A 23,343-nucleotide genomic window follows, 5' to 3' on the forward strand; every position below is an offset into this window, starting at 1 on the left:
CGCTGACTTGTACTGGACTTTGGACAGAATTTCTATTTCTAGATATTCAAATTGCGGGAAAAGACTCGACACTTGTTAGTGCCCTCTCGAGTGGCACCAACTTAAGTTGCAAGGCTGATGCGTCATTCGCTAAATTCCCCGAATTTCTCTGACCTCTCCATGTCACTGTAAATTTCCAGATATTGCAGGCTTTCTAGACCCCCTGTAATCTTCGTAAGAGTACACAGAGTTGCCGCAGAATTTAGAAAATTAAAAATTACCTGACATTTTCCTGATTTCCCTGTCACATTTTGGTAAACGTGACAAACGAAGATAGACGAGCCGGCCAAAAAGACATAATTGGAAAAAGTTTTGAAGCAAAATCTGTGGTTTGAAACCCATTCTAGAAAGAAAATGTAGGTGTCTAAACAATTTTTTCTGACTCTTTCATCGTTTTCCCTGAAATTTCCTGGATTTTCTTGACTTTTTAAAATTCCCTGACAACGGAGAATTTGCACACAAATGTTTCATTGCTTCACCTGAGAGCGCTTAAAGAGCAGATTTTGCAGTATTTTTTAGAAGTTTTTTTACAAAATAGCATAAAAATAGATTGAAGGGAGAAAATGCGCCGCCTACAGTGACGTCATTTGGCGGCGGCATTTCCCACTTGAACACAAGTATATTAGCGGATTACATCATTTTCTTATATCTCATCGAATAAATGTCCAATTTGTGAATCAAGGGTATCCTCGAGTTCAGTTCACTCAGAAACTTCCACTTAAACACGAAATTCATCAAACTTCAAATACTTACAAAGTCTCCTTTTCCGGTATTCCCTGGAACTAGGAATTTTCTATGGGGGTAGGGAGGCAAGTGAGGATATATAACTTGGACTGAGGGGGAGGGGGGTCTGGGGACCAATTTTGAAAATTGGAACCTCTCGAGAGCAATTTTGAGCCATTCTCAATGACTAAGTAAATGCAATTAAAATTGCGAGAAATTTTCATCTTCTGACATCTTTAATGGATTATATTAGGATTAAGCTAATATTTATTACATTCCCTACGCCTTTCACATTAAAACTAATTAGTGGCTTGGGTCCTTGACATTTTTTGGAAGGGGCCGAGCAGACTTATGCCCCCCCCCCCCCCCCCCCCCTCTATTTCCGCCCATGTCCTTGACAGTGGCAACCCTGTGAATAATTCGATCGACGTTGCATGGAAGCAGGCTGCCTCGCCTGGGATCGAGTATTTGCAATATACATATTTAAAAGTACGAGAAAAGTGTTTGCCGACTTGGAAAAATAGCCAGCGTCGCGTCGGATAGGGTCGCGGCTCGGGTGCTTGGCAACGCGGGCCGCTGTGCAAACTCCAAGTGGCGAGCGGAGCGCGAGTGGGAGGTGGCCGATTGTTGCTCGTTCCGGCCACCGGCGACCGTCCATCAAATTCCCCGGATATACAGTCCCTTCGAGCGAATTTTTCTTCCATCATCCCAGACACTTTTTACCAGGATCATGCAAAAACCGAAGGTTTTCTTCCGCCTCAACACGGCGAGACCGCGAATAGAACACGTGGCAATCGTAGTCAACTTTATCCTGCTGCCAAGGTGGAATATTATACTATTATAGAGTGCCTACATGGGGAGATAACGGAAAAGTCGGTATTTTTGAGGTTACGTCGTGGAGCTTTTGAGGCCAAAAAGGCCAACCAACCTGTGAAATCAAAGTATCCAGAATGGAGATGTTGCATGTGTGAGGAATTTGCGATTTGACTGTTGATTCTTATGTAAAAGTTCGCGAGAAGCACGATGGAGCCACTGGTTTTCTCTGAAATCAACTCCCAAGCTCAAAAAAAGCTCTCAAGTTGAGGCAAAATGGAGGGGATATCTCACGCTATCCTGAGAGTCCACCTCTCCACCAAGACAAACTCTCCATGCAAAGATAGGAGCGAATACATTGACAGGGCTGCTACTTTATTTGAGGACTCTAAAACTGAAAACACGGCATCACTGCTAATGTATTTGCTACCTATCTTTGCATGGAGAGTTTGTCTTGATGTAGAGGTGGACTCTCAGGATAGCGTGGGATATCCCCTCCATTTTGGCTTCAACTTGAGAGCTTCTTTTTTGAGCTTGGGAGTTGATTTCAGAGAAAACCAGGGGCACCATTGTGTTTCTCGCGAACTTTTACATAAGAATCAATAGTCAAATCGCAAATTCCTCACACATGCAACATCTCCATTATTGTTGTAACGATTGTTACGACTCGTCGTTTATATTGCTTTAATTTACTGATTCTTGCGGAAGGACGCTCATTTACGTACATTTTTGGCAATCTTGGTTTGATACTTGAGTCTGAGGATTGGCATCGGCATTTTTGGTGTTTTTTGTGTTAAAAGGTTGGCTGCTCTTTCGGGCCCTAAGAGCTCCAGATTTCGCCAAGTCCGTGCTCTTTCCAAATAAGACTCTAGATTGGGAAGGCTCTAGGTATAATCTCAGAGCAGTTGCTGGCTCGCCAATTTGTCCCGTGGTCTATCTTGACGTTTGTAAAAGTACTTTCTGTAGATAACGCATCCTGCAGATCAAGAATTACGGTAGCAGTCGGTTCAAATGAACTCTTAGAGGTAATAAAAAATTAAGTATTCTTGACTTACGGTGTGTATACACAATGGAGAGAAGAGGAAAAACGAAAGAATCAGCTTACCTGAAACACAGATGAAAAATACAATATAATAAAAGATAGGGAACAAATTAAGATCGGCAAGAGTGAGTGTACTTTTTTAAAGCTATTTCAATTTCGAAAAAATGCGTTCTTAAGACATCCTGTACTTAAATTACAAAAATGAACGTGAAAACGAGAAATCATCGCTTTCTTTGAAGTGAAGGCGTGTATCTCGATTCCCGCATGAGCCACAGAAGACATAATAATAAAATTCATATGTCAAACAAGGTTCACGTGGAAACGGAAATACGTCCTTACGTCAGAAGAGCGACGATGACGATATTATTCGACGATCCAAAGAGCCTTGTTAAAAATGGGTCGAAATCGCCCTTTTTAGGCCCTCGATTTGCAAACGGGAATTGTGCCAAATTGTTGCATATGATGCCCTAAAGTCTCTGGTAAAAATTTCAGCTTGAGTGAAAAGTGGTTTCGGAGATACGGGGGGGTGAAGTGGGGGAGTTGAGCGGCTGGCGTGCGCTATTTCGCGCGCTGTTCCTCGCCAAATCTTTCGTTTTGATGTCACCCCGTTACATTTTTTCTATGTAATTTTTTGCGTACTTTCCATCTTCCTGGCCTTAAAAATTACTTACAACCACTTTTCGAGGCGCTAGGGGGTGAAAATAGAGGTTGAACGGCCAGCGGCGCGCTCTTTCCTTGGCTGTTCTCGCCAATCTTCGTTTTGATGTCATCCCCATCACATGTTTTCCTATGTAACTTTTCGCGTACTTTCCGTTTCTGACCTTAAAAATTACTTACAACCAGTTTTTAAGGCGCTAGGGGGTGAAAGTGGGGTTGAGCGGTTGGCGGCGCGCTCTTTCCGCGGTTGTTCCTCGCCAAATCTTCGTTTCGTTGTCATCCATTACATGATTTCCTATGTAAATTTTTCGCGTACTTTCCATTTCTGGCATTAAAAATTACTTAAAACCACTTTTCAAGGGGCTACGGATTTTTTCGCAGTTTTTTTATATTTTTAGTTCTTTTAATTTATTTTGTATTATTTCCTGAGATCTAATTCGTGCCGTATTATTTTCACGTCTTCTCAGTGTACCTCACACGTCGTACGAGAATATACGCATGATTTCATCCGTACTAAATGTTTACACGCCAAAATGACATGGCAAATATGGGGAAAAATCTGAGATATGCCCCGGGCAGTACACTAATCTGATTAATAAAAAATCTGTCCTTTACTCGTTACTTATTTATTTAAAAGCAGCCATTAACCAGCCTACCGCCGTATTTAAGGATATTCATGACCACAGATACATTTACACGTTCACGCTGAAGACCAATTGTCAACCCTTATTAAGTCAAGGGAAGTATGAAAAATTAAGAGCTATAGCAAGTTAATCGATTTAAAAATGTGCCTCCCCCCCCCCCTCATGAAACTTTACTTCATGATTCTTGCCATATTCTACCATCTCCCTTCTACGAACGCTCGTCTATGCATATCTTTAGGCGTGTAACATTTATGTACGGATAAAATCATGCGTATATTCTCGTACGACGTGTGAGGTACACTGAGAAAACGTGAAAAATATACGGCACGAATAGATCTCAGGAAATTATACAAAATAAATTAAAAGAACTAAAAAAATAAAAAAAAAAACTGCGAAAAAAATCCGTAGCCCCTTGAAAAGTGGTTTTAAGTAATTTTTAATGCCAGAAATGGAAAGTACGCGCGAAAAATTACATAGGAAATCATGTAATGGATGACACACGAAACGAAGATTTGGCGAGGAACAACCCGCGGAAAGAGCGCGCCGCCAACCGCTCAACCCCCACTTTCACCCCCTAGCGCCTTAAAAACTGGTTGTAAGTAATTTTTAAGGTCATAAACGGAAAGTACGCGACGAAAGTTTACATAGGAAAACATGTGATGGGTGACATCAAAACGAAGATTTGGCGAGGAAACAGCCAAGGAAAGAGCGCGCCGCTGGCCGTTCAACCTCTATTTTCACCCCCTAGCGCCTCGAAAAGTGGTTGTAAGTAATTTTTAAGGCCAGAAATGGAAAGTACGCAAAAAATTACATAGAAAAAACATGTAACGGTTGACATCAAAACGAAGATTTGGCGAGAACAGCCGCGGAAATAGCGCACGCCAGCCGCTCAACTCCCCCACTTCACCCCCCCGTATCTCCGAAACCACTTTCAACTCAAGCTGAAATTTTTACCAGAGACTTAGGCATCATATGCAACAATTTGGCACAATTCCCGTTTGCAAAATCGAGGGCCTAAAAAGGGGCGAATTTTCGACCCATTTTTAACCAAGGCTCTCTTTGGAATACAAAGAAAAAAAAATCGACGAAAATCAAATCGGTCATTTCAGGGGAGCTTCCCACCAACCAGAATTACAAAAATACATTTCTCCAGAATTTCTCCCCCTATCTGACATCAAAAGCTTGACTTATAGCATCTCAATATCAGTTGCTCCGGGCAAGAGGATTGTAGCTAACATTTTTGGCAAAAATCGAAGTGATTTACACTCTCTAAATGCTTCGAAAAGACTATGTATGTGGAGAAATTCGATGCTGATATCTAATACCAGAAAGAGGAAGCAAAGGAACATGAGGAATTACATCGTAAGCAACGGAGCTGCCAAGCATTCTCGCAACACGACATCAAAACTCAAAACGGCGAAATGTCATTACGACCCCTCTGCTCTGAGCTCCTGACACATTTTTCAAGCTATAATTCGCGTCGCCCCCCAGACGAAGGAACGTACCTCCATTCCAAGGCTCCCAAATTAACTCTAACAATTAATTGATTTTACAAAACTATACCCGTGCAATTTTAATCAAAATATTTTATATTCTTACATGAAATCGAGGAAAAATCAGTATAATTTTAGTTCGAAATGTCAAAAATTATCCGGATTAATATACGATTCTCGAAGGATTTGGCGACATAAAAATGGAGTTACGTTCTTTCGTGAGAGAAAAAACGAATTATGGAGGGTTATTCCCTTCCTATAGTTTTCGGAGTTGTTCAGTCCTGTAGACACCCTTACAACATGTACAGAGGAAAATTCATAATTTAACTTTACAAGTATAAATTTATTCGCTTTTAACATTTTATTACCGATGAATGCAAAATTTAACCGTCGGAGTAAATATTATGCTGAGTAAACGTTTCGCGTTTCGAGTGTTTCGGCTCGGCTCGGCAACGATGAGAGGCACATGGTACTATTGCTTTGTCTCCCTCTTGAGCAGGAAAAAAAACCCCGCAAATTCCAGCGGGAGTATTTACACATACGGCCGCAGCGTACTCGAGCAAGATACGATGCGTTTACGAGGGTTTGAATTCCGCGGTGATCTAATTTGAAAATTGTTTCGCTCTGCGAACCGCGAGCTGCGAGAAAAAACAAACAAAATCGACGAATAAACACATTTTACGGCTCCTCTAAACCGGAAACGAGGGGGAGAAAAACGCTTTCCTTTTCTTCTCCTTTTGTTTGACCAGAGAAAACAATGACTGCGACTTTCAATGAATTGCATGGTAAGTCAAGTTCACGAGTGCCAGGAGTTAACAGATAGTGGCGGGAAAAACTTTTTCCTAAGTAAATTAGTGACACACTGGGAAAAAAAAAAAAAAACACATTTGATCTAGAGTCTAGACTGTTGAAAACATTGACGAGAAAAAATACTCTTGATTCAATCGGATTTTTGCTTGAATCAAAACGAAATCCGCTTAAATCAAGAGGCTTAGTTCTTGATTTAAGCTGGATTCTGATTGAATCAAGAATACTTTTTCTTGTCGATGTTTTTAAGAGTCTGAACTCTAGATCCAATGTTTTTTTTCCCAGTGCGTGAAGTAGGTGGTTTTTGATTAGCTGGAAAGCAACATGATTTCTAGCATTGAAGTCGAGGTTTTCTTTTCTGTCCTCGTTCCAGAGAAAAAAAAACACGGCAAGAATGTTAATGTGTTCACATGACACTTTTAACGCACATCGCAGTAGTGTTCACTGGTGACAGTAACATTTTGGGGCAGTTAATGCTCTCACATGGGCTTTCAGAACAGTAGTTTACGAAATCAAAAATCACCTGAGGATCGGGCTAAGGATTTTTTATACGTCTCCAAAAACAGCAGAGTTTGATGAATTTCTGACATTTTTACCTCATAAAAGAGCTAAAAAATGAGCCGGAACCTTGCACAACTGCAATATTCACAAATCGTCCTGAGAGGATCGTAATCGTAAGATGATCGATCCTTCCCCATTTGAAGTTAAGGTAAAGAATCGATTATTAAGGCGTTCGTTGCAAATACCCGATTCATCGATTCCTCTCCATAGGTTTAAAAGACGAATCAATCGATACATCGCAAAGAACGTCACGCCACTGATCCTGAAAATTCGTGTTTTTCGCAGGAAATTTACCGACGCTTGAGAGGTCATACGGCGTTATTCCTTAACAAGACGGATGTAAGAGGCGCTGAATTGGAGAGGATATAACTGACGTCACGGCGTCGCGACGCGACGAGCGACGGGCGTCGGGACGCCAACAACGGTGGCTCGCAGTGGCGTGGCGTGCTTTGCGATATATCGATTGATACGCCACTCAAACCTATGAAAAAAGATCGATTATCAGGGTGTTCGCAGCGAACACCTTAGTAATCGATTCTTTACCATAGCTTCAAATGGCAAGATATTGATAATCGATTATTCACGCCAGGGAAAAATGGCTCGGTACGCATGGATGATCGGGTCGAGAGCGATTTACGAGTGAATGCCAGGGATGTGAATGGCTAATTATTGGACAGCGTGCACCGTGCACTATGACCATCGCATGGATTCCGCGTCGTTCGTCGTTGTCACTTCGCGCCCCAAATCACATGCAGGGCACTTTAAACTCCGATAAATAGGTAAATTCGCGGATTTTCAAAGACTTTAAGGATTTCTGATTCGAAAAATCAAGGACTTTTAAGGACTGTTTGAGGAAAATCGAGAAAATATTTCAAGGATAAAAGAAACAGTTTCCAGAATTGAAAAAGCATGAGGAGGCGTAGGGGAAGTGCGTGCACCCCCCCCCCCCCCGTTCGCCTTAAAAAAGAGAGGAAGAAAAAGCGAAGAAAGAAAGAAAGTAGTAGTAGTAGTAAGATAAGTTTATTTAAAAGCGGTGCTTTAGCATCTAAGGCCATTTACAGCTCTGTGTGTTTACATGGAAATCAAGGTTACATCAGTAAAAATACAAAAGGGTTGAGGGGGAAGGTTAAATTTTGAGTTTATAGTGGAAAAAGAGAAAGAAAGTAGTAGTAGTAGTAACTTAAGTTTATTTTAAAGCGGTGCTTTAGCATCTAAGGCCTTTTACACCTCTGCGTGTTTACATGGAAATCAATCAGTAAAAATAAGGGGAAAGGTTACGAAATTGGCTTAAACTGCATAATAGATGCTTCAAAACTTCAAGGGAGATTGAACCTCTATCCGCCCCCCTCCCCCCCGTTCGAAGTGTCTTGATCCGCCAATGTGGAGAAACCTTAAAAATAGAAGTTTCCTTTTCCGATACCTTTATCAGTGCATCTACTGGTACTTCATCATCTAGAATCCTTGAATTAACATCACAATCCCGTACGTTTTCCTTACTCCTCAGACCACTGCCATTCCTCGTTTTAGAGGATTCTTGAAACCCTTAATTGCTATTTCATTGCATTTGCTCACGTTCATCTTATCGTAAACAGCCGATTCTCGCAAAAGAAAAGGAAATTTTTATTTAGAGGAAAGAATGTATCGCTGCTGCAGTCTTGAGCTAGAACACACGGAATATGACCGAGATTCCGGAGGAACTTTATACAATAAAATATACGTGGATTAAATATAATAATAAGACTTTCACACATCCAAGGCTCTTGTGCTACTAATCATGAGGGGACTTTAAAATTCCAAAACAAATTCAAGTATGTTCAAGAAATTTTGAGTCGTCCCGAACCCTGATGCTCTATATTTTGGTCAGCTAAGTTAAAATCGGGTCAATAGTGCAACTTAATTCATTGCGTGGCAAAGCGTCGAGTATTTCTTGGAAATGAAAGCGTTCTAAAGCCGTAATCGTGTCTCTGTGAATATTGACGGACGGCTGAACCTCGACGAGGCCTTCTCCTATTCTAGGAATAATTTTATAAAGAAAAATGATGGTGCAAACTAACGATTTTCGATTTCTCAAACCTGGACAGACAAGTAAGTTTCGTATTGACGTTGACGCACAACGGTTATGCTTCCGAACATCGGATTCTTCGAAATATGAAAAACAGCTCGAACCGCCTTCAATTTTACAGAATACATTCCGCATTGTCGTAAAGATAGTTTAGTTGCCTCGTTGACCCAGGTCAACCATAGAACATCGAAATTAGAGTCCCTTTATAATGAGAGTTAAGACGACATGAATCCATTTCTGATTGATTACCATATTTTAGGCCTCCACAGTGTCACAAACGGGAATAAATATTACATTTTCACCAATTGCAAGGATTATAATCTAGAGTGGATCGAGGAATTACGGGTTCGACAAGGAACAAACAGAATGAGAGAAAGAACGGAGAAAGGAATCTGAGAATGCGCCGATCCAAGATTACGAAAAACGTTCAATTTGTGTAATCTTTATTCCCGTTTGTGACTCTATGAGGGGGTATTGTCGTAACTCTCAGTATAAAGAGACCAGGCCCGCCACAAGGGGGGGGGGGGGAGGGGGGATACTGGCTCCCTGGTACCGGGGCCCGGGCCCCGGAGGGGGTCCGTGTTACACGTGAAAAACCACTACGAATTCACATGCAACCCTTGTTTCGTAAGAAAAAGTGAAAAAATTACCCTAAAAATTTCGCAAAAGGTGAATAGATTTTTAGAAACACGCTGGGGCACTGTAGAATTTATAATAAATTTTCAAAAAAGTATACTTTTTGGAAAATTTCTATCTATTTTCAAAATTTTCAGTGCAGAGGGATAATTTTAGTAACTGCGTTTCATTTTCTTCCGTCGTTAGATGCTAAGAGTCTCCAGTCTGGGCATCCTCGACTTCAATGGCTCATGGCTCAACCCCCTTGCCTTAGACAAACAAAGGGGGAGTCCAGGGGGGCCTGGCCCTCATAGAACCGATAATAGTATCATATGCTGCCCCCCCCCCCCAAAAAAAAATAAAAATTTTCCAGATGTTTTGAATGCAACAACAATTCGCAAGTATTTTGTGCTGAAAGTATGAAAAAAAAAAAAAAAAAACATAATTATTCCGCAGAAATTGATGAAAAAATTCTTTATGGAAGCTTCAAAATGCGTCCATTTAGTCGTGTAAATTCTAAAATTTCTCGGGGGATGCCCCTCGGACCCCCCCCCCCCCCTGCTTGGGGCACGGACCTTAAAACTGGTACCAGGGCCCGAGATGGGATGTGGCGATCCTGCACTAAGGCTTTTTCCATTTAAATCTTCCGTCACATTCTTACGGCGCAATGATACAACTATTAGAACTCTCCCGAATGCGTGAGGTATCACGCCGCATTTGAAGGCTTTTTCAAATCAGCCAAGTTCCGATACCCGGATTATCGTTTTGAATAGTTCATATTCTTTTGTTATATTCCGTACCACTCGTTTATTTTTAATCCTCCTATAAAAACCACCCATTTGCCAAATACAATTCTAGCTGGAGCGCACTTCAGCTATACATTCACCACTGCAAAAATGTCAAAGGAAATCGACAAGCCCAGCGTTCATGGAGGCTATCTCCGTTTAAATCTTCCGTCACATTCTTACGGCGCAATGATACAACTATTTGAACTCTCCGGAATGCGTGAGGACGTGAGGTATCGCGCTGCATTTGAAGGCGTTTTCAAAACAGCCAAGTTCCGTTATCGGAATAATCGTTTTGCATAGTTCATATCATTTTGTTTCCGTTTCTAACGACTTGTTTAATTTTAATCCTCCTATAAAAACCACTCATTTGCTAAATACAATTCTAGCTGAAGCGCACTTCACCTATGCATTCATGACTGCAAAAATGTTAACGGAAATCGACAAGCCCAGCGTGCATGAAGGAGGGGACTCAAATCGGAATTAACAAATTTATCGGCGAGATAATACGAAAGACACGATCTTCGTTTAGAGGGTCCTTTAAACGAAGAAGTTTCACCGTCCGGTGAAACTACCAGACGTATAATATCGTTTGCGGCGTTTAAAAATCTTCGCTCCTTCTTCATTTTTGTTTAAAGGAGAGCAAATCAATATCATTATTTGCAATTTTCACGACGTTTTCTTCGCACAAAGAGGAAAAACACGGAAGTTTTTAAGAATTGACGTTGAGAGGTTTCTCATTTAAAAAATGAAATATGACAGAAAGTCTTCAACGTTCAAAGCCTAGATACACGGCCTGGTAGTTTCACCATCGATATACAGAATCCCTTACATTTTTTAGAGGGGGTCAGGTCCTCTCCTCCAACCCCAGTTCCACACATGGCGCCTTCTTTAATAAAGCTGATACTTAACATTAAAAAAATTAGCAATGTTTCCTTTAAGCCCCCTCTAACCGCTAAGGGGCTATCTAATGAGGACGTTATCTAAGGGTTATCTAATACCTGCGGTATAGAGCTCAATGCTCATTATTTTTCATTCATTCATTCAAGACAGAATAAAAATGGTTTCGTACTTTTCTACAACTGTCTGGTGGCTGAGCACTCCAAGTTGCAAGGTCTGCCTCTGTTGAAAGAATGACGGCGAGGAAAATTTTCAACGCGAGCCGGCCGCGACCGGTCGTGCCCGACAATAGACGAAGCGAATCAGTCGTCGCTGGAAGCCACGGTTCCACTGTAATATCGCGACGAGAAGTTGGCCGCGCAAAGTCAACCGCGCTGCAGATTCGCGCGATCGGCTGCAAAAATTTTAGACCTGACCATTGCTACAAATGTAGGCGAATACGACAGGTATCGCATTCTCAGCTTTAAAATAATTGCATAGGGTAGCGTGGACCTGTCGCGCAGCTAACGTCGTGTCGCACTCCGCCTGTGAAACCGGGGCTTGCCGCGTTGCGACGCGCGTGCCGGCCGGCCGGCTAATCGGGGACGTGACAAAATTTACACTATGAGCGTCCTTCGTCGCATTAAAACGAGAAGAAAAAGAATAGAAGGAAGAGAGAGAAAACCTACGAGAGATGCAGTATTAGAGCCGACGTCAAAAATGCGACTATGGCCACTGGTCAGTGCAGTTCCCGACTCCCCGTCACCAAGTAGAAAGAGAAAGAGAGAGAGGGAGAGTGGATGAAAGGGAGCTGGACGGCGGCGTGGTGTCTAGAATTCTTGATATTTTTATTTTCATTTACGGATATTTCCCTGAGTGTCCCTGGATTTCCGGAGAGAAATTTCTTGATGAAAACCCAGGCTCATTTTCCTTTAAATCATCTTGAAGATACCACATTTTCTCTGGAGCTAAAAAAGGGTGTCTAATTTTTTTTTTCATTTTGGGAAATCCTGATGAAATTCCAATTTTTCCTGATTTTTGACTGCTAAATCCTGATTTCATAATTTTTCCAAATCCTGATCTAATCCTGATTTTTGGCGGAGAGAAAGAGGCTAATGTAACCTCACAAAAATAGCTCGATAAAAAAATCTGATCAGTCGGCCGACTTTTCTCAAATCCTAGTTTTACGACCGATTTTTCCTCAAATCCTGATGAAATCGGGATTAAATCCTGATTGACCTCAAATCCTGATAGAATCGGCAATATCCTGATGCTAGACACCCTGTAAAAAATCAGTGTAAACGTAATTCATCTGATTCTAAAAGCCGGACTTGACAATAATTCATTAAATATTACAGAGGACCTCAGTTGACATCTTTACATGCATCGACTGAATTCATGTTAGCTAAAATCATCTGATGCTTCATTTTATAACAGATAGGGAGCTGCCCCCCTGACCGCTGCTCAGTCCTACTCTCCGAAGTGCTTGGCACCTCAGGTGTTATGCGTTACGCATCACTCTTGAGTATGATATGATAAATAAACATAACAGTATCTCATAACTATTCGAGTATTATCTCCACGATATAAAAAAAGGCACGGAAACTTTCAAGCTATTATGCTCTTCAGCGGTGGCTTAACATTAATGGTTTAGATGACGTTTAAAGGAGGTTATGCGAATGAACGAGTGGAGTAACTTTGAGTGATCCGGTAGTTTTTGAGGTTATAAATACATCTTGTTAAAAGGCACTCTATTTGATTTCTGAATACTAGCGGAAATAGTGCATGGTCAGAAACAAGAACAAATCGTTTTTATTTCAACAGCGATGAGATATTTTTCGCCGAAAACGAAGGGGGGAAAAGTGGAAGTGAGATAGCTGTTATCGGGCCGGCTGTGTGTTATTTTCATTTGAGATATGTGACGGATGAATTCAAGTGGTTTTGAAGATTTAGCTGTTATTGAGGACATAGTACGCGACACGCTAGATCAGGATAGCGAAACTCCACTGCGATGCACCAGGGAGGATTGTTAACGGGAAAAAAATAAACAATAGGACGACAAAGGAGAAAATGGGTTTAAATGGGAGATTGCCCTCTCCCCTACTCTTCTTTTCAATGATCTACAAGATATTAATAAGACTACGAGAAAAACATTACTGGAAAAAATTGGTGGGTGCGAGAATCGGGTACGGTATTCCGCCGCACTGGTAAAAAAAGTAGCTTGGATCAAGAGTCCAGAATCTTAAAAGCATTGACAGGAAAAAAAACTCTTGATTCAATCGGATTTTTCCTTGAATCGAAGAGCCAAGCCTCTCGATTAAAGCGGATTTCCATTTTAATCAAGAGTATTTTTTCTTGTCAATGTTTTTAAAAGTCTGGACTCTAGATCCAAGCTATTTTTTTTACCAGTGCGTGTTAAGTAAAAGCGCCGTATGATCATTCGAATAATGCCAAATTTCCTCTGAGAAAATATTATATTTTGAAAAACGTTATGAATAAGGCATTTTTAACAGTATTCGGGTTGGGAAATCGGAATGATGGAATGACAAAGGAATAAACCGAAAAACACGAAGAATTGTGCCAGGACCTTCATAAATGGATTGTGTTACGAACTTGCATACCCCCGAGGCTAATTCTTAGAGTTAACCACGAAAATCTCGATTTTCCGTGCCTTTTCAAAAATCCGTCCCTCTGCCTTACTTCCTTCCGAGATCCATGCTTTTTCAGTGTATACGTACTTTTTCCGTACAATAGACACCCTGAATTCAAGGCCAGGGTGTCTACTAAAACAGGCTGGCCAAAAATCAGTACTTTAACAGTACTTTTTCAGTACATTCCCAAGAAATTCAGTACTTTTTCAATACCTTCAACTGGCAAAATTCGAAAAATTTCAAAAATTTGAATTTCTCGCTCAAATTGCGACAAAAACGAAAACAATTCCGGATTTCCTTGCAAAATGTCCGCACTTTTTTAGTACTTCCGGACCGCCCTTGAAAAATCAGTACTATTTCCGGACTTTCCGGAAAATATGGACATGTAGACACCCTGAAAAATTCCCTGACTTTTCAAGAACTTGTATCCCTGTTCTTGCATCCCTGGGTACACAGTACATTCCACAACGGCGCCGCCACCGAAATTCATCCGAAGAGAGGGAGGCGTAGAGGGTGGAAAGTGAATAAGCGAACAGAGGCGACCACGAGAAAACTGGGGTAGTTCTGGAGTTGATTAAATCAGTCGCTGGACAGGCTCGTTTATAGCCGCAAGCCGGAGCCGCGGCGACCAAAAGCTCATTCATTAATGAAACACGTGCATTTCCAGGTCGTTCATTCAAATGCCACCAGATGGGGCTCCAGACTCGTCAGTTTTGATTACTTAATGTTCTGGCCTCGAATACAAATGCACGCTTACGACGAGGTCGAGATTGATACTCCCGTAAGTCGAAAATGGAAAATTTTGAAATCGGGTTCAGTGCTGGTACTGGACTCGGGTTTATTTGACCCTCCACGAGGAAGGGTACTTCAATTTTCGTTTTTTCTTGTACACGTTCAAATATTTTTCTCAATGTTGGACGGACTTCAGACTTATCAGTTGCGCGGGACATGAAATCACGTTTAAAAGGTAAAATCATAATATTGATTTAAAAAAAAAAAAATCCAAGCGCCAAATTCCGAAAACAAAAAACACCTGGGGTTTGTGACAGTTTTCGAAACTACAAAATTAAGGACTTTCTGAAAATTTTCCAGAAGTTTTAATTACCTAGCAAAATTAAGGACTTACGCAGATTTTTCGCACTCTTGAAAAAATTTATGGACTTCCAAGGACACACAAAAAAAACTTAAGGTCATTGAGGAAGTCCTAAAAACTAAAAATGTTCAAGATGCATAGCTTTAACATTTCAATTTTATAACACTTTTTAAGAGGGGAAATGTGGCTTAAATGCGAAGAGAAAAGTTCGAAGTTTCCAAAGAAAGGGGAAAATTTTTAGAGGCGTTCCCAAATTTCTCCATCGGTTATCCTGTGTAAATAAGTAAAAAAGAGAAATCTACATGGCAACAAAAATTCGCACCGCTTCAGAGGTGCGCTTAAGTTAATTTATGTATGCATGCCACTCTGAAACCGATTCCATTAACATGCTCATGGCGTGATTCCCAGTATTTTCTCGCGTATCGGCTCTCAATTACCGGCACTATTTTCGGCCACCACGTCGGTCGCGCCCATCTATTGATTTTTTCCCTTTTTTGTATAATTTTCGGCTAAATGTTTGTTTTCCTTTAGCGTTCACTCACTCTGTGCTTACCTACCGTTGCGTACACGAAAATACGGTTTGGCTCTCGGGCAAATATCCTTGGTGGCATTTGCATTTTGAAAGTTGACGTGGACGTTAAGCCGCTGCGGGCTGATTATTGAAATTGATAGGCAAAGCGATAGACAAGGAAGACACAGGGAGTATGGAGCGATCCTGTTGGTTGAAATGTGTGGTTCCTAAATAGACTGAGGGGGCAAATAAGGGACTAGTATAGCTGAAGAGTTTCTTTTGGGTTGCCGTCAGTTGGTCTGTTACCTTTTCAGTTCATTGCAACCGCCCGCTTCCACTGATAGGATCCCTCCGTATCCCTACATCTTCTTTGTCCATCAATTTCAATGATCGGCCTGCTGGAGAGAGTAAAAACCTAAATCTAAACTGGAGGGTCCAGTGTATGAACTTGTTTAGTGAAATTTTTGGGAAAAATCGGGTTAGGGCCGTTTTTTATTTATATTTGCGAGGGACGCTATGTCAAGAATACAATCTTTGTACAATGTTAAAGAGAAAAAAATAAAACATACTCAGTCTTTTGATTTAGGTTACCACATGAAGGGAAAAAACTTCGGTTCGGCCAACTGCACTTCAATTCATACAGCCTAACAAAGTTTCAGGTTCAGATAAAATTCATATTTGATCGTAGGTAGATACTGAGCTTCGATTTAGGTAAACGAAGTCTTTGTTAAAAAAACAAAATGTTTGGAGAGTCGATTTTGGTACGGCAACCTAAAACTTAGACTACTGTGATCGAAGTTCGGTTTTGGTGACCAAAAATTTCAGTTATCTGAAGAGAAAAATTTGGTGAATCATATGAATCGATGCTCATATCAAACTCCGTTCAAAGCTCAAACTCCTTGATCCCAACCGCATCCCTTACACTGAAAAAAAAATCTCGATGTATATACTAAGAAAAGGGTAAAATTACCAAGAATTCAGGGTTCTATTTGATCCCAGTTTTTTCTTGGTAAAATTACCATTTATGAAATTGGTAATTTTACCGAGAATCTCAGTAAAATAATTGAACTTTCTCGGTAATTTTACTGGATCTTGGTAAAAACGCCAATATATTTTATCGACTGTGGTAGAATTACCGAGATAAAATGGGAAAGTTACCGGGAATTGATTATCAATAAAAATGGTATTCTTACCTGAAAAACAGTAAAAATACCGGTTTTTAGGTAAGATTACCAGTCTGTCTTAGTAAAATTACCAATAATTGGTAAAGAAAGTGAGATGGTAAAGGTACCAATGGACCCTGGTAAAAACGCCGAGAATTTTTTTTCAGTGTACCAAAAACTTACGTTACCTACCTAAACAGAATTCGATCCCTCTCAGAGAAAAATCTTCAGTTATTCGGACCGAAAGCTTTGGTCTACCATACTAACCGAAGTTCGGTCCTTGCAACCGAAGTTTTTTCCTCGGTTCGCAACCATTTCAAGTAAACTCTTCGGTCCTGCCTTAATCTATCACACTCAATGGCTGAAGTGGGCGAGCATAACTTATCTCACACTTGGAGTGGTAACACAATGCGAGTGTTACCTCCTGGTTTATGGTATGAAGTATGGATGATTACACATCGTTTATTGAGTGTATTTTTTGTCATCTAAATGCATCCACTTAACAAGCACCCGTTTAGCATTCATTTGCGTTTCTTCAATTTTTTCTTATCCACAGGCATTGGATTCTCATGGAAAACTCAAACTGTGAATTGGAAACCCAAAACGTGAGCTCGTCAATACACCAGTCACGAAAACTTTTTATAGGTCATGTCTTTTCATCGTAAATTCTTCAATTGAATATAAATTGGAATAAATAATAATTTGGTCACAATGGCTGCCGTTCTTCTTAGCAAGAGAATCGTGAATCAATTTTAAGTTTCAGTTTTTCTGGGGACTTAAAAAAGGTTCTGAAAGAAAACGTGCATTTTTCTCGCCAGTTATTTTCACCTACTCTCTTTCCTAATTTTAAGGGCTTGTCATAAAATTTTGACTGAGAAGCAACTAAAACACCAAATTGCCCTCAAACTCACGACTTGCTTGCTAAGAACACTATAGATAACGTTTTTCTTGTCACGTTAGAGCTCTGACATGAAACCGCAATATTTGAGTTCTACCTTGGTAAAAATTGGCGATAGGAGCTGCGTTTCAAAATACCATAGGAGTTCTTATAACCGACTGAAGAAGGTGATAGAAAATCATATAGCTGGCTGTAGAAAGTGGAAAAAATCATACGGCCGGGCTACACGAAGCGATAAAAAATTATACAGCCGGGCTATAGTTCCTATCGCCGGGCTTTACACTTTATCGCCTGGCAGTTGCTTTTTCGCCATCGGCTATAAAAGGCTATAAAAAATTGTGTAGAAATTCGTGTGCTTTGTAAATCTATAAGTTTGTACGGAATCACCTTAATATTTACAAAATGCACATTATGTTTTCCTTTACTACATATTTTTTTTCATCAATTAGAATGAGAATAATCCATACAGAGTGTGCAAACATTTCAAAGTCATGAGTTGAAAAACACTGACTCCACGAGATTACATATTAGAGCCTAACACAAAGCGGAGCGGCGCGCGGCGGCGCACTGACGCCTACAAACCTAACAGGGATACTTCACGCATTGCGCAATGCGTGAAGTATCCCTGTTAGGTTTGAAGGCGCCAATGCGCGTTTCGCGCTGGTTGCCCGCCCGCCGCGCCGCGCCGCAACGTACCACGGCGCTTAAAGCAACTATTTCACACCAGAGGTATTGCACAGTATCATACGAAATCGCAGGCGCTCCAAGATGTTAGGAATGGCAGGCATCCTTCAAAAGTACGGAGCTTTCCTCGCAAAATAAATCAAGATACTACGGCCCAAAAAGAGAGCGGTAGTCCAAAAACTCACTGAGTCCTAGCATCCGTAATTAGTAACATTTAGCATACATTTTATCGCCAGGCCGTTGCTTAGTCACCATCGGCTATAAAAGGCCATAAAAAATTGTGTTGCCGGCTATGAAAGCTATTGGAAATCTTACAGCCGGCTGTAGGTCTATGGTATTTTGGAACACAGATTCTACTGCCAATTTTTACCAGGGTATGCAATGGTGCATGCGTTCAAAATTCAATTGGGCAGCGTTCAGAGAGAGGGAATTAGGTAAAATTTTCAAAGAAATTCCGCCAAGAATAGTTAAGAGCTCGTCTGAATTCTGGAAGCCTATATCTTCTCTCGTTAAATGAGTAAAGGCTGCAGAAGATAGAAGATAGCAGTGCGATTTCTCAAAAACATTTTTTTCACTGAGAATTTTAAGTACGGAGCTTCTTGAAATAAAAAAAAATCATTAAGTAATTCATCAACTTCAAAAGTTTCCATTGATTTTTCAAGAACTTGTCACTGTACATAGTTTCACTAAAAAAATTAATATTCTATCGCGGGAAATATGAAAATGTTCGAGCGCTCATTCGGTGTTTGCTCAAGGACGCCAGAATACCAGAATACCATAATCACCATCCCTCGAATCTGCCCCTTCACCATTCAGCAGCCTGATTGTTGAAATTAATGTCGGCATGACAAGAGTCGAAAATTCATACACTGGAAAAAAAACCACATTGGATCCAGAGTCCAGACTCTTGAAAATATTGACAAGAAAAAATACTCTTGATTCAATCGGATTTTTGCTTGAATCAAAACGAAATCCGCTTAAATTAAGAGGCTTGGTTCTTGATTTAAGTTAGATTCTGATTGAATCAAGAGTACTTTTTCTTGTGGACGTTTTTAAGAGTCTGGACTCTAGATCCAATGTGTTTTTTTTTTCTTTTTTTTTCCAGTGTATATTACACGGCGCAGATAGGGATTTGTCTTGTATTATCGTGCCGACATACCCAGTTAAAGTTTCAACAATCCGGCTGCAGGTAGGTAAAAAACACGTTACACCCGTCGGGAAAACCGTGTACAAGCGGCAACGCGACTCGGCGCGCGGAGTTCCGAGAAATCCTTCCGCGACGATGAGCGAAGTGGAATAACTTCCGTCAGGGGGTAACTTTCTGGGGATAATTTCCCGGCCGCGTTGCCAAATCGTGCACTTCAACCCCGTTGAAAACACCCGGGACGAGCCGATGTGACAACCCACTTCCGACGCGGCAGGTAATCTAGTAAATGTTGCATCACGCCCGGCGAGGACACGTCAGGGGACAGGTGGGTGACTTCGCCGCCGCGGTCCGCGGTTCACCGGGGGAGAGGGGGGCCGCGGGGCAGGGGGGGGGGGGGGTTGTACTTCCGGAAAAAATTCCCGGACAGGTCAGCGGCCCGGCAACTCCTTGTACTCCTTGTTTAGCGATGTTTCACAAAAGGGACGAGCCCGGAGGATGATGCCTCGGGCAGATGCAGAGCTGACCTCTTCCATGGTGCCCCGCTGCCCAGCGTTGACGGGCGCTAATTTGAATTTTCCTCGCGTCTTCGCCTCGGTGAACCTGGAGAGAACATCGTCCGGGGGGGGGGGGGGGGTATCTCTAGGGTGAGTGCCTCTCGGTTGCTCTCCCTCCCGTGCGCGAGAGGTGTGGAGAATTTTTCGGAACAAAAATGCAGAATCTGCAGGTGTTTGTGATTTGATCGATTTTATTCATGAATGGAAACAACCACTGGATGAACTCAGAGCTAGAAGCCGGAATCACACGCTGAATGTGGGAGCTGAACGTGGCTTGAATGCGGGAGTCAGCGGCCCGATGGTTGTTAGTTGGTGCTGCCCGATGCGCAATGATCCAGTTACACGATCAAATTGAGCCATCAAATTGAAGCTCTGATTGGTGGTAAAAGACCTGAGGTGAGGATGCGACCAATGAGAGGCCCAATTTGATGGCTCAATTTGATCGTGTAACTGGACCTCAAAATTCAGCACCGAGGCTCAGCGACCATCGGATAGTGTCGGATTTATCTGAACTATTCGAATGGATTTGATACAGATCTGGATGAAAATAATTCGAATTTGCGAAATTTCAGCCGTTGAGCGATGACTGTTGACTTCCATATTCAGCCGCCAAATCCAGCGTGCGATTCCGGCGATAAGGCAAAATTTCATGGTGAGGTCATGAACTTTTATGAAAAATTTCATGCATTTTCTCAGTATGCCATGAAACGCATAAAAACAGTATAAAATCTTGACTTTGAAAAAAAAAAAAACAATTGTGGGTCAAATTTTGAAGTGTTTTTTATCGAATTCTCGGATAAGTAATTGTTGCTAGTTGCAAGTGCGCAGCCCTTGAAAAATCGTTGAAATTTCATTGAAAATATCATTTCAATTTATGTCATTGCTCAGTGCTCAGAGCTAAAAACGGGAGAGTTTTCTCATTTTTAAAAAGTGCAGTCATTGGAGGGGCTACGACAGAATGGAACTACCTAATCTGCTAAAATACAAGGGTGAAAATAGGAATGGTGAATAGAATAGGATAGGATAGGATATGATAGGTGAATTGCCGCCCTATGACGACACAAAGCAGTAACGTTTCTCACTTTCAAATCCATTTTTCTCAAATTTTTCAGAACATACAAAAATTAGAGAAGCAGTTATACTAACCTCATCGAGCACTTTTATGTGCAGCATTAAAATTTTCTCCTAAAAATTCTCTAATAGCCTTACTTAGTCTCAAGTTCAAAATTTACTTAATTTTGAAACATTTTCTCACTCTCGGTGCAACAAAAGTATTCGATGAGCCGAAATATTTCAAGTATATTTCAAGTATCAGTATCAACGCGCTTCTCTTTTTCTCATTTTTCCCACAAAGAAAACAAAAAAATTAGAGAAAAATTCCTCAAGCACATTCCGGCATTCACTGTAACCCTGCCCCTCCCTCCCCGACTGTGAAGTACCCTCACCCCCTTCCACCCTCCTTTAAAAGGGTTTGTCGGGCAAACCTAGAACCCCCTTTATTTACCCCCCAGAGTACCTACCTGCCATCATTTGCGAATGAATGGCCCCCTACTTAGGAAAACGAATCCTAAGATGAAAGATGAATCAAGAGGGAAAATTATCTCTGCACACCTGAGTTTGTTGCTCACAAATAGAAATTCATCAAGACTGCAATAAAATCTTGGCTGCGCTTGTCATCAAATTACCTTCGGCAATATGCGATCTCCTGATCATTGTCACATCAAAGGTAAATGACAACTGTGTGGTTAGAGCGTAAAAAATCCTGCTAATTCCGTCCGGTTTTTTTTAATCCTTGGGTTGTCTGGAGTCATTAAGGATATACTAAGAAGGAGGCTTTTTCCCTTTCTTCTTGAGATAGACAGCTAGAGATGTAGGTTCAGAGGAGAGGGCTCAATCCAACATCTACAATAGCTGCAGAAATTAAAATTCCAGAAAAAAGAAGCATTCAAATCCTCACTTTAGCGACTGAAATTCTCAAGTTTGCATCCTTGACTTTCAAGAAATTTTGCAAAATAGTAAAAAGTCACAGACTTAATACAAACTAATTATCCAGGGTGCCAAGACTTTGCGAGACAGAAAAAGTGCAAGCTGACAGAGCCGGCTTCCCTATTTGCCCCTGCAATTTCTAGTGTGACATCTCTCGATCAAGAATCCTGAGATTCAACATTTTTTTCCTACCCTGCAGCTAAGTACTTAAGCTTCTAGACCCAGACATTAGGTATGTAAGTATATGTGACCCTTTGACATGATTTGCTCATTATTCAGAGGCAAAGAGGGTCATAAAAATCTGCGCAGTGGATTATCGTTGGACAAGATTCCCTGAAATTTGATGGTGTCTCATGTAAACTGAAACATGTACCGGATAAGAGGGAGACTATGAACTGAGCTCCGTTTGAAAATTTTTTCATCATTTGTTATTTTGATTTCGGACTAGAGTGACTGGTTTTGGCTCATCAAATTTCACATGATTTTGTTTTACTCTTTATCAGTGCTCTCGGAGGAGTTTGTGTGAAAATACTTGTTACATACTCATTCTCAGAAAACCAGAATAAGAATGGAAACTATAATCATCGTTAACAAGATCCATTAACATCAAAGTTTACTGTCAGTGTGATTTGTTGGAATGACACACGATGCACTCAACATCACATTGAGGTCTGCTGAAGAGTTATGTAAAGTTTCAAAACTTTCCTACAGCTTTCTCTTAGTCTGAGAAAAAGCTAGTGGAAATGCATACACTAGGGATGGTGATTAAGGATCCAAAACTTGGGAAGCTTTTCGAATGGGGGGGAGGTAGAGTTGCTTATCCTTTGCAGTGATCAAAAATCAAGAAAAGTGTCTGAGGATGGAAAACTTACCAAATGAAGTACAGTATTGACGACTTCTTTATTTGACACCTGTCCAACTTCGATCAAGCCGATAAGAACACCGAACTTTAAGTTGTCTTTCATAGCCATTGTCACTACGTCCTCAGGACGCTTTATGTCACTGAACGGTGGCGCTGTTAAGTCCGCCATAATTCACACAAAAATCTCACAAACACAGAACAGAAGCACTAAAAATATCGGGAAAACTCGCACATTATCACCGTATAAACACACGAATAACCCCGACGCGACGAATCTGCCATTAGTTCGTCGCCACTACGTGCCTCAACTACTGATACTTTTCGGAGACTCAATACTCATCGGTAGGAAAATTTACGTTGCCAAGTCAAATACCAGTATATATATTAATCTAGATCAAATTCAACACGAGATGCAGTTAAATCTTTGGATTTTTATACTTATCTGGAATTTTTTCCTGAAAAATGGCTAGAATGGTAAACTTTTTTCTCATTCTGAATCGTTTTTTAAGCAGTTAGTAATTTACATGATTCATTCCACTAATTTGGCAACCTTAAAATGTAAGGTGGCGGGAAGTAATGGTGGGGGATACCAGTGAGGTGATAAAAAAAAGTCGGTCATTTTGAGTTCACGAATGACGTTTCCAATGCTCATGCTGGGCATTGGATGTTCTCCC

The 23,343-nt window shown here is 41.0% G+C and overlaps 1 protein-coding gene across 2 annotated transcripts in view; it reads right to left on the reverse strand.

The window, feature by feature from the left end:
* Window positions 1–23,140, reverse strand: part of LOC109033572 (uncharacterized) — a 186,413-nt gene extending 163,273 nt beyond the window's left edge. Inside the window, exon 1 of one of the 2 annotated variants that reach the window (XM_072299884.1) lies at window positions 22,680–23,140. In XM_072299884.1, the coding sequence (XP_072155985.1) occupies window positions 22,680–22,838 (159 nt within the window). In that variant the 5' untranslated portion in view covers window positions 22,839–23,140. The remainder of the gene's footprint in view (window positions 1–22,679) is intronic. The other variant, XM_072299885.1, reaches the window with a different exon arrangement.
* Window positions 23,141–23,343: the final 203 nt, after the last annotated feature.

The sequence above is a fragment of the Bemisia tabaci genome, chromosome 4, assembly GCF_918797505.1.
Source record: "Bemisia tabaci chromosome 4, PGI_BMITA_v3".
NCBI lineage: Eukaryota > Metazoa > Arthropoda > Insecta > Hemiptera > Aleyrodidae > Bemisia > Bemisia tabaci.